The 12,325-nt window shown below is 50.0% G+C and overlaps 1 protein-coding gene across 1 annotated transcript in view; it reads right to left on the bottom strand.

Annotated features, from left to right (window-relative positions):
* Positions 1-6,107: 6,107 nt before the first annotated feature.
* SERGEF (secretion regulating guanine nucleotide exchange factor) overlaps positions 6,108-12,325 on the bottom strand; it is a 31,532-nt gene continuing 25,314 nt past the window's right edge. Inside the window, exons 10-11 of the mRNA XM_044270139.1 lie at positions 8,807-8,843; positions 6,108-6,370 (exon numbers count right to left, since the gene is read on the bottom strand). Of these exons, the coding sequence (XP_044126074.1) occupies positions 6,174-6,370; positions 8,807-8,843 (234 nt within the window). The 3' untranslated portion in view covers positions 6,108-6,173. The remainder of the gene's footprint in view (positions 6,371-8,806; positions 8,844-12,325) is intronic.

The raw sequence follows: 12,325 nt of genomic DNA, 5'->3' as shown, positions 1-12,325 counted from the left end.
CAGATGCCAATGGGCCACAGATGCAAACCCTGACCATGTGAAGGATCTGGAGGCACTCTCAGCCATCCAATCTACTACCGCCTCTACTTGTTCTGGCTTCACCTTTCGTACAGCGGTACTTGCGCCTATAAAATTATGCAGAACGTCCTGTCACGAACAATTGTATTTCTGTCATGGATGTAAAGGAGGTGTATTTCACAGTTCAGGTCCCTCATCCCTACTCACTAGACATAGACCTACCAGAATGACTGACATGCAAATACTAGGCAAACAGTGTCAGAACCAGGAGAGATGGATATAGCCAACACAACAGACAAGTGGTTCATCCAGAAACCGTCCACAGTCAGAATTCAAGGAGAATCAGTAGAAGCCAATGGCCAGAAAACAAGCAAAGTTCGATAAACAGAGGGTAGACGAGCAGGTGTTAAGTTCAGGTACAAAGAATAGAGGTGCAAACCCAGCCAGAAGAGTTCATGCTATTACAGGTGATCACAATCACCAAGTAGCAGTTTTATATCCCCGTACAGCTATGGGATAGGAAGCTGAGCCAGGAACCTGATTAGCACATCTTCCAGTTGACTGGTCTCCCAAGACAACAGTTTTGTGGATCCTTGGCCACCCTTAGGTATCTCAAAGAGCATCTTATTGTCCTGGTCATCTATCACTGGGCTTCTGTCAAGCAAATGTGACTTGGAGGGTAAGTAGCTCAAATAGTTTCAGGTTCGCCAGGAAGTAGTGGCTCTCGGCAAGCTGAATAGCAACTTACAGTCCTTGTAATCCATCTGGAGAGTGCTTTGAGTGCCACGCTTATCCAAGTTAATTGCCTCAATCTGTTTACACTTTTGAGCTTTCTTCCAAGAACCAGAAAAGGTGAAGTCTGGTCCCAAGGGTCATTGGAAAGTGATGTAGATCTATGCAGAAGTTGGACAGCCGTGTGACTGTTACCGTACAGGTCTCTGGACACGATTAGTGGACCATTTATTAAACAGATTGTTGGACGGTAACAAGAGGCTGATACTACACAAGATGCCATGGAGCAGGCCTTTTAGGTGATCGTACCTTGGGCTGCTGTGGTGGTCCATGGGAGGATCTCCTCCTGCTCTTCATATCATTGAAAGACCTTATGAAGAAGCATTTGGGGTGAATCATAAAGAGACAAACAACTGTTTAACTAAAGTGCAAAGTCCTGAATCATTGCTAAAAGAGAACGTGTGACCGACGCCCCAGCTTACCCATATATCCATGAATCTGATTTTATTTAGTTGTATATGAGGTTAATAGTAATTTATGGGAAGGGTGAAGTCTTGCTGGGCCCACCTGTCTCACAGCTTAGTGGGGCCTATAGGCGGCAGCATCGCCCTCTCAAACCCCGATGACTCAAGAAAGTTCTAATGTGAGAGATGGCCTTATACCCCTATGTCAGTGAAGGCCAGCCTCCGGCACGCCAGCTGTGGCGAGACTACGACTCCCAGCATGCTCCATCCATTTCTATGGAGTTGTAGTTTTACCGCACCTGGATTGCTGGAGGTTAGCCGTCACAGCCCTATATAGAGTTCGCTCCCATGATCCCCCTTCTGGATGCCAGCAGCTTGGAGTCATCCCCACATAATGTAGCTTTGAACTTGAATAAGGTCTGTTGTTCATTTTGGGGAGTTAATTGTAATGTTATATCCAATAGTTTTTTTTATAGTTTTAATCATTTTTGTCTGTTTTAGAGGTCACAGCTGGCTGCTGTTAGAGGGTGCTGTCCGGCTCTAGTCATCGTGATGTCACCAGGAAGCTGCCTGCGGTAACCTGGCTTTTGGGGTGAATGATAAATATCTATTTGCTGTGAATTCTCGTTTAACATGCAAGGTCCTCAACCTGCTGTAAATTCATAAAGCTGTGAGTGACCAGCACTTGACCCTGATGTCTTACTCCGTTACATGTACATTCTCAGACATCTCTGTCCATATCCAAGACTTACAAATGAAAGAACGCCATGGCCAAAGTCAGTACTTAACATGGTCCATAACAGACAGTTACAGCGATAGCATTTCCCTCACTTTACTACAGAGTTCCCACCATCAAGGATGTTATGTCCAATTTTGCATCATATTGCCAAAAATATATTCCTTCTTGGCCCAACCGTAGCTGGCTTATAAACCCCTTAGCTAAACACTAGATTGCCTATGAAAACAGGAATTTAAAGGACCCGACCTGTCCTCATGTAATCAGTGGGGGTCTCACAAGTGATAAGCTGTTTAAAGAGGCTGTAAGGAGTGTTCCGGTGACTGCTGCACCCTGCCAAGCACAGCGCCATCCTCTGGAGAGCAGCATTCAGACGCATTCTATTAAACTGAACTGCACCTAGGCCGTGAGACAGATAGGGTTTGCTGCAAAGAGAGTACGGCCTCCTTAGGCTGGTTTCACAAGGGCGTTGCAGGAAAAGATGCGGTGCATTGCGGGAACATGCGCGATTTTTCCCAGCAAGTGCAAAGCGTTTTAATGCGTTTTGCACGCGCGTGAGAAAAAAAATAAAAAAATCAGCATTTTTCATAGCCAGTTTTCTGTAGATTTTATTATTTTCCCTTATAACATGGTTATAAGGGAGAATAATAGCATTCTTAATACAGAATGCTTAATAAAATAGGGATGGAGGGGTTAAAAAAAATAAAAAAAATAATTTAAAGGGAACCTGTCACCCAAAAATCGCCTATTAAGCTGTTTACAGTACCTTATAGTGCTGTATAGTCGTTTCCTGATGCACTTTTTGTTAGTTTTGCAGCATGTATGCTCAGTCAGAAATCGATGTTATATTCAGCTGCTGCCCCGTGCTTCAAGTCAGGCTTGAAGTCACGGGGGCAGCGGCCTCGGCGTCTTACATGGCCCTCTCCCCGCCCCCTGCCTCTGTGACTGACAGCCGAAATCCGATTCCGGGACCGCGCTCAACGGCCGCATGCGCAGTAAAGGGCGGCAGGAGCGCGGTCCCGGCTGCCGCGCGTACTACGCGCCGTCTTACTTTCGCCGCACTGCGCATGCGCCCGACATCCTGTATCAAATGCGCCCAGATGCCGGGCGCGGGCGCGTTTGATACAGGATGTCGGGCGCATGCGCAGTGCGGCGAAAGTAAGACGGCGCGTAGTACGCGCGGCAGCCGGGACCGCGCTCCTGCCGCCCTTTACTGCGCATGCGGCCGTTGAGCGCGGTCCCGGAATCGGATTTCGGCTGTCAGTCACAGAGGCAGGGGGCGGGGAGAGGGCCATGTAAGACGCCGAGGCCGCTGCCCCCGTGACTTCAAGCCTGACTTGAAGCACGGGGCAGCAGCTGAATATAACATCGATTTCTGACTGAGCATACATGCTGCAAAACTAACAAAAAGTGCATCAGGAAACGACTATACAGCACTATAAGGTACTGTAAACAGCTTAATAGGCGATTTTTGGGTGACAGGTTCCCTTTAACTCACCTTAATCCACTTGTTCGCGCAGCCCGGCTTCTCTTCTGTCTTCATCTTTGAGGAAAAGGACCTGTGGTGACGTCACTGCGCTCATCACAGATGGATCATGTGATGAGCGCAGTGACATCACCACAGGTCGTTTTCCTCACAGATCATCAAAGAAGAAGACAGAAGAGAAGCCGGGCTGCGCGAACAAGTGGAGGTGAGTAAAAAATGTTTTTATTAACCCCTCCATCCCTATTGTACTATGTATTCTGTATTAAGAATGCTATTATTTTCCCTTATAACCATGTTATAAGGGAAAATAATAATAATGATCGGTTCTCCATCCCGATCGTCACCTAGCAACCATGCGTGTAAATCGCACCGCATCCGCACTTGCTTGCAATTTTCACGCAGCCCATTCACTTCTATGGGGCCTGCGTCGCGTGAAAAACGCACAATATAGAGCATGCTGCAATTTTCATGCAACGCACAAGTGATGCGTGAAAATCACTGCTCATGTGCACAGCCCCATAGAAATAAATGGGTCCGGATTCAGTGCGGGTGCAATGCGTTCACCTCACGCATCGCATCCGCGCGGAATACTCGCCCGTGTGAAAGAGGCCTTAAACCGCCGATTGCCAGGGGTCCTAGGTGTCAGACCCCACAGAGCTGAGGATAGGTCATCAGTATAAAACCCCTAATCCCAATAACTACCTAAAGCGTACCTGACATTGAAGGTGATTTGCAGAAGAAGTTGCTGTGTGTTACAACATCACAACTGTCCATTATCTGACTTGTGTTCTGTATTTACCCCCAGGCTTCATCTCAAGTTGCCAGTTTTCCATGAGATAGTGGGTGAAGACAAGCTCCTGTGATGTCTCCCATATACAACACACAGAAGAGGGGACCCTGCTCCCCCATCTCTCTGCAGCAGCGGCTTGTAGGACATCATACAGCAGTACTGAGAAGAGACAGAGAACTGACCTAAACTGCAGCAGCATCTCTGCCTGTCTCTCTCCCTCTGCTTCCTTCTTCCAATCCACTTTCTACAGACTTCCATGGGAAACAGCTGTAAAATCTATCAGTGAGCTGATTTACCGTCTTGTCTCTCGAGGTGGATTGCAAGGGACTGATCCATGCAGAAGAAGATGTAGCTCATAGGTATTTCTTACATTTGCCTGGAATTTGGCGGCGACTACACAGCCTCCTCTCATAGGTCATCAGTCTGCACAACAGAGACTAAGGGCCATTAAAATGCATCACAGTTGCAATAAAAAGTGAACCTTTTGGTTCTGTTTTCCTAAGGCACAATTATTAAGAAACTAAACGAATAGCACAGAGATAGTTGTACTGCTCCTGTAACCATTCACAGTGCACGGGAAAAGTAAGTGAACCCGGGCCTTCAGCCAGCTGCAGTCACCTCTACCAAATGTTTCCTGTACCTCCAATACTTTACAGGTCATCAATATGTCTGGGGTGCCTTGTGTGTACAACCCTCTTCAGGTCATGATGCAGCATCTGGATGGGGTTTAGGTCAGGACTCGGCCATTCCAAAATCCAGAACCATTCTTTAGTTAAAGAGAGTCTGTCGGCCAATGTCCTCATAATAACCGACTAGAATCCCATTATGGTTTACAATGGTAACCCTTGATAAGGCGGGTTTACACTGCACGATGTAGCCGCGTTCCTTCCCGGCAGTCGGCTGCTCGCTCAGCGGAGGAGACACACTTGCATGCAGCGATCTTCTCCACAGTAGGAGGACAAGGGATGGCTAGAACGAGTGTTTGCAGTAACGGTCATTTCCAATAACTCGTGTAAATTCACCTTTAGCGTTTGTGGCTGTGATGTGAGGGGAAAAGTTGGAAGAGAGATGCAAATGATAATGGCTATTTTTGCTGTAAGTGCCCCTTTGGAGTTACTGGTCAAGAACTCCTCTCCTGGCTTTCAGCAAGTGCTCTGCTTATGTCACCCTGCTCCCGAAATCCTGCGGGGCCCAGGGATCTACTTGCACTTACTATTATCCCTGGACGCCGCGCCGTTCTCTGGTATCTTCGGGGACTTGGTTATAGTAGGCGGAGTCTGCCCTTGTTCTGCTGGGCGTCTCCTTCTCCTAGGCTGTAGCGCTGGCCAATCGCAGCGCAGAGCTCACAGCCTGGGAGGAGGAGACACCTAGCAGAACAAGGGCAGACTCCGCCTACTATAACCAAGTCCCCGAACATACCGGAGGACATAACGGGAGAACGGAGCGGCGTCCAGAGATAATAGTAAGTGCAGTGAGATCCCTGGGCGCCGCTGTATATGGCATGATACTTAGTTCACAATGTCAGGATCGGTGAAAGGTCCTCTTTAAGGCCTCTTTCAGATGAACACAATCTGCGTGGAAGCGAGATTTTCCATTATGGACACTGCTCCGTTACCTGGATCACACAGCATTGTAATGATTAATACTTCAGTGCCTCTCTGCCCGACCTTTCTTCCACAGAATTATACCGACAGCATTATGGCAGAGACTGAATCGAACAGGGTCCATAATGGGAAATCCCACTCCCACACGGACTGTGTTTCCTGTACTGAACACATGATGTCTGGAGGCCCCCTATAATATACCATTCCTCCGTTAAGCGGAGTGAGGCTGTCCCATGTGTCTGATGGCGGTCTCCCATCCCACTCACAATGACAGCAGTTTCAGCATTACACACATTTATTCCGCTTTCTTGAATGAACCAATGAAATTCGGTAGATCTATGAATCATCGGTGTCCATAGAAAATGCATCCGGATGAGCTGTGGCCGGTGCACAGAACCATGGAGTGTCCGGCTCCGCATCCGATCAGCTCCACTCTGCCGGGAGCCTGGAGGCTGACCGCTGCTGGAGCAGGGACCGCGTCTTCATCGCTGTTTCCACACATCCCATGCTCGTTCCATCCCCAGGAATAAACCGCATTCCCTGAATACAAAGAAAGAGCCACTTGGCACAAGACCTTCACAAAAATGAAAGGCAACACAGCTCGTCATTACAGGGAGAAGGGATTCACAGTAAAAGTCGGAGATCAGGAGAAGTCACAAGACTTTGCGAAAAGCAAATTCATGAAAGTGAAAAATGCAAATGGTGAATAAGCAGAAACTACGGGACCGTCCTTCAGAAGAGACAAGAGCCGAGAAAGGTCTCGACTGTACGAGAAATGTCACCTGCAGACGGGGTCTCATCACCTCTGGTCATTGGGTCCGTCCTTGTCACTATTTCTTACACTGACCGTCCAGTCTCCAACCCAGGCGGCCATTCTGAAAGAACTCACCGACTCTTTTGGTCACTGCTGCCGGATGGAGTCTTCAGCCGCCATTGATGTCAGCAGCCTGTCCACACCATTAGTCTAGGACCTCTAACCGTTAAGCTTGTCATACACATTGGCCGAACCTGCAGCTTTCAGCATCTTCCGACAGACAGGTCGAGCATTTTGATTTGGCAGGTAAGCCACCAGCGTGTATATCTCAGGAGGGTCTGTAGAGAGCTGACGGCCACCACTAATCGCATGTGTGTGGCCGGCCTTAGCCAGGACGCTTTACAAGGGGTTCTCCGGGCTTTTAATATTGATGACCTATGCCAATCAGTTAGCTGTATGAAGGCAAGGCACGCAGCGTCTCTTCATACGGCTGAGCTGCGGGGGTCCCAGGTATCTGATAGTGGTCCTGAGGATAGGTCATCAATAGTAAAACCCCGGAGAACCCCTTTTAAAGGGGGTGTCATTTCATCCAATCTGCAGCGCGTCAATTCATATCGCAGGTTTTGCAATAAAAGCAGTGGAGGACACGCTGCAATCCCGTCAGCCATGTTCCCCATAATAATAAAAACAAACAGTCCATTTCAGGCTGTTTGCTTCTTGATCCGCCGCCGATTTTCTGCCACACGTGGACGTACCCTAATAGTTATTTCTGAAATTGGTGGAAGAGAGGCAAGCTGGGTTAATGGAGTATTAAAAAGGGGTTTCCGGGTGATTAAAATTGACAAACTAGCCTCAGGTCATCACTTAAATGTGACCGAGCTACGGCTTGGCCCTGTGACATCACTGGGCGAGGAAGGGACACTGCACCCCATGAGTACCGTGGCATTTTCAAACAGCAGATCGGCAGGGGTGGCAGAACGCCACCATCATCAAAGTTAGACACCCAGAAAACCGCTTTCCGGTCTGCAGTCCCACATAGCGAGCAGCTTTTCTGTGGGCTCGGCCCAAACCCCTCACAAAGGGGTCTTCAGTTGTCATGATGACCCTACTGCCCGTTTGTTCACCAGCTCTGCGTCCTGCACTGACCGCTGCAGTCACTCATTGCAATATACGCCAAGGTCACAGGAAACACCTTCATATCATTCCGTCTTCCCTTGGTCTCCTCCCAGGCTGTTCATAAAAGCCACCCGTTACAGAATACCCACATCTAGTGAGAAATATTAGAGGACTGCAGTCTGGAGATCAATGTCAAATCCCTGGATAATTTGGCCCCTGACCTTGAGCGCAGCAGCTCGGTGATTTCTGGTGCCAGCTCCTGATAATGAGATTTTCAGCGGCGCTCTGCTTCCCCCTCGTGGTTAACCACTGAGCCTCGGAGGAACGTTCCCATTTATGCCCCGGATCTGCTCCGCAGCAGCACAATCTTCTGTTACCTTCCATTCTGCAGCGGTCACTGGGAAACGTATGGTTTACACAGACGGGAATTTACGGAGATTACTTATGGAATCCGGAATAATACAGATGAAATTCCAGAGCTCGACCTTCACGTGTCAGACAGAAACCAGTGTACCCAACAGGAAATGTGCCAGAGGACATCCCCACCCATCCCTCGGTGGGCCTGATGTGACACCTTTCAATACATTGCAGTTTAAAGGAAATGTGTCCCCAAAAATGTTATCTGCCAGTTAAAAATCAGGTAGCGACTCGTCTCCATTTTTTCTAACCTGTTTTTATTTTCTGATTGTAGATTTTTTTAAATTCTATTTCCTTAACATTATTATGGGGGCAGCCACCCTGAACATTATTATGGGGGCGGCCATCTTGCCTGAGATGCTTTTAACAGCATCCACACAGCATTAAAAAAAAATTGCATTATGGCAGCCCCATGGGCCATAGACACAATGGACAGGAGGGGCCCTCATTGACCTCTACGGGAGAGTCTTCTGGGCATGCTATTCTAATCCTGCCTGTAAAGATAGTATCTCTGTGTATAGATAAGACGGCATCCACCATTGACAATAGGCCATATCACAGCTTATCTACTCCACCTCCCTGCACAATGACCTCTGCCGAGTCCTGCCCGCCGAGGACTAGCTTTACCTGTAAATCCATAACTTCTCCTAGAAACAAAGAGTTACACGGGGGCAGGTAACAAAACTTACCGCATAATGCCAGGTTATGTTCTGACCCGCAGGCAACCTGTGAAGCAAAAGAAAGAAACTTTAACAAATTGCTTGGGGGACATGAGCGGGGTCGTCAACGGTTAGAAAATTATATATATATATATATATACACACACAAACGAAAAACGGAACAGCACCTCCTGAGACAAATCGCGGGTGCAGGCATACCGGGCAATAATACAATAAACGAAAAAAGTAGCAGCACACCACTATATGCACCAAGACTGGACAAACAAATACATGTATGAACAGGGTCAAATAAATGACAGCAATACTTACTGCAAATGCAGTAAAGAAGCTCTTAGCGCATATTATTGATCAAAAATATGTCGGGCCCACCTACCAGACGGCAAGGTAGCTTCTTATCAGGTGGGACCTACTCTAACATGGAGGGTCCAGCTCCATTTTCACTCTGATTTAAAACCACCAAGGGGTGGGGGATGGGCGAGGAGTGCTAAGTTCCAAAGAGGATGCCTGGTCCTCTATAATATACATACAAACGAAAAACGGAACAGCACCTCCTGAGACAAAATGGAGCTCAGAGTGAAAATGGAGCTGGACCCTCCATGTTAGAGTAGGTCCCACCTGATAAGAAGCTACCTTGCCGTCTGGTAGGTGGGCCCGACATATTTTTGATCAATAATATGCGCTAAGAGCTTCTTTACTGCATTTGCAGTAAGTATTGCTGTCATTTATTTGACCCTGTTCATACATGTATTTGTTTGTCCAGTCTTGGTGCATATAGTGGTGTGCTGCTACTTTTTTCGTTTATTATATATATATATATATATATATATATATATATATATATATATATATATATATATATATATATATATATATATATATATATATATATATATATATATATATAGGCGGCTGCCTTCCAGAAACAGTCACTTACACGAAGCTGACCTTAAAAGGGGTATTCCCATCAGAGGCAATGGGGCATATCGCTAGGATAGGTCTGATAGGTGTGTGTCCCAGAGAGACACCGAGAACGGAGCGAGGAAGGTGGTGGCCCATAGTAGTGAGAGGGAGGGCACCACGCTTGCGCAGCCACCGCTCCTATTCATTTGTATGGGGTCAACGGAAATAGCTGTGCCAGCGCTCTGCTATTTTTGGCAGCCCCATACAAATAGATGGGCGGTTGGCTGCACACGCAGATTGCGCCCTCCATCACTTTCAGGGATCCGTTCTTGGTGTGGGTCCCACCTGTAGGGGATCCTAGCGATTTGTCCCCATTCTCTTAGATGGGAAAATCCCTTCAATCCTGGCTTCACCCCGGCCTCAGTGCAGAGGCTCCTGGCTTCACCCTGGCCTCAGTGCAGAGCCTCCTGGGCTCACGGCTCCATCCCGGCCTCAGTGCAGAGGATCCTGGGCTCACGGCTCCATCCCGGCCTCAGTGCAGAGGATCCTGGGCTCACGGCTCCATCCCGGCCTCAGTGCAGAGGATCCTGGGCTCACGGCTCCATCCCGGCCTCAGTGCAGAGGATCCTGGGCTCACGGCTCCATCCCGGCCTCAGTGCAGAGGCTCCTGGGCTCACGGCTCCATCCCGGCCTCAGTGCAGAGGCTCCTGGGCTCACGGCTCCATCCCGGCCTCAGTGCAGAGGCTCCTGGGCTCACGGCTCCATCCCGGCCTCAGTGCAGAGGCTCCTGGGCTCACGGCTCCATCCCGGCCTCAGTGCAGAGGCTCCTGGGCTCACGGCTCCATCCCGGCCTCAGTGCAGAGGCTCCTGGGCTCACGGCTCCATCCCGGCCTCAGTGCAGAGGCTCCTGGGCTCACGGCTCCATCCCGGCCTCAGTGCAGAGGCTCCTGGGCTCACGGCTCCATCCCGGCCTCAGTGCAGAGGCTCCTGGGCTCACGGCTCCATCCCGGCCTCAGTGCAGAGGCTCCTGGGCTCACGGCTCCATCCCGGCCTCAGTGCAGAGGCTCCTGGGCTCACGGCTTCACCCCGGCCTCAGTGCAGAGGCTCCTGGGCTCACGGCTTCACCCCGGCCTCAGTGCAGAGGATCCTGGGCTCACGGCTCCACCCCGGCCTCAGTGCAGAGGATCCTGGGCTCACGGCTCCATCCCGGCCTCAGTGCAGAGGCTCCTGGGCTCACGGCTCCATCCCGGCCTCAGTGCAGAGGATCCTGGGCTCACGGCTCCATCCCGGCCTCAGTGCAGAGGCTCCTGGGCTCACGGCTCCATCCCGGCCTCAGTGCAGAGGCTCCTGGGCTCACGGCTCCATCCTGGCCTCAGTGCAGAGGATCCTGGGCTCACGGCTCCATCCTGGCCTCAGTGCAGAGGATCCTGGGCTCACGGCTCCATCCCGGCCTCAGTGCAGAGGCTCCTGGGCTCACGGCTCCATCCCGGCCTCAGTGCAGAGGCTCCTGGGCTCACGGCTCCATCCCGGCCTCAGTGCAGAGGCTCCTGGGCTCACGGCTCCATCCTGGCCTCAGTGCAGAGGCTCCTGGCTTCACCCTGGCCTCAGTGCAGAGGCTCCTGGGCTCACAGCTCCATCCTGGCCTCAGTGCAGAGGATCCTGGGCTCACGGCTCCATCCTGGCCTCAGTGCAGAGGATCCTGGGCTCACGGCTCCATCCTGGCCTCAGTGCAGAGGATCCTGGCTTCACCCTGGCCTCAGTGCAGAGGTTGCTGGGCTCACAGCTCCATCTTGCCCTCAGTGCAGAGGCTCCTGGCTTCACCCTGGCCTCAGTGCAGAGGCTCCTGGGCTCACGGCTCCATCCTGGCCTCAGTGCAGAGGCTCCTGGCTTCACCCTGGCCTCGGTGCAGAGGCTCCTGGGCTCACGGCTCCATCCTGGCCTCAGTGCAGAGGTTGCTGGGCTCACAGCTCCATCTTGCCCTCAGTGCAGAGGCTCCTGGCTTCACCCTGGCCTCAGTGCAGAGGCTCCTGGGCACGCAGCTTCGTCCTATTTTGGGAGAATGAATTCATAGTTGTGCAGAAGCTCATTCATCTATGAGGAGGCGTCCCCGAGGACATCACCATCCATCAGAGATGCCAACAAATGAAGCATTCATGTAGAAACGTGGACGAACCCTGCACCTGATTCCTAATCTTCCATAGAATGCTATGTCCTGCAATCATACAGGGGACTTTATCATTTGCAGTGTCAGTTGTAATGCGTCACTAAGCTTTAACCCCATAGTGACCAGCAATACCCCTTTTTACGGTGCTCATTAAGGGGCTTTAGGCTGGAGTGCCGACTTTTCATGGCGGCCCAGTCTAATAGCCTGGAATGGCAGGAGCACCGATCCAGGCTGTGTAACCCTCACATGCCGTGGGCAAATTTTTTTCCATTTTTCAATGCAAATCTCCACGTGTCTGTAAGAACCTGCACTATGCAAATAATATCCAAATTATCCTGTACAGTGAACGCCATGAAAAAAAAAAAATTTACTGTATATATTTGGCATCGCTGTAATCATACTGACCCAGAGAGAATAAAGCTATCATGTTCTTTAGGCTGAAAAATGAATGCCGCAAAATTTAT

Source organism: Bufo gargarizans, chromosome 10, assembly GCF_014858855.1.
Source record: "Bufo gargarizans isolate SCDJY-AF-19 chromosome 10, ASM1485885v1, whole genome shotgun sequence".
NCBI classification, from domain to species: Eukaryota; Metazoa; Chordata; class Amphibia; order Anura; family Bufonidae; genus Bufo; species Bufo gargarizans.
This window is presented reverse-complemented; position numbering and strand designations above follow the sequence as displayed.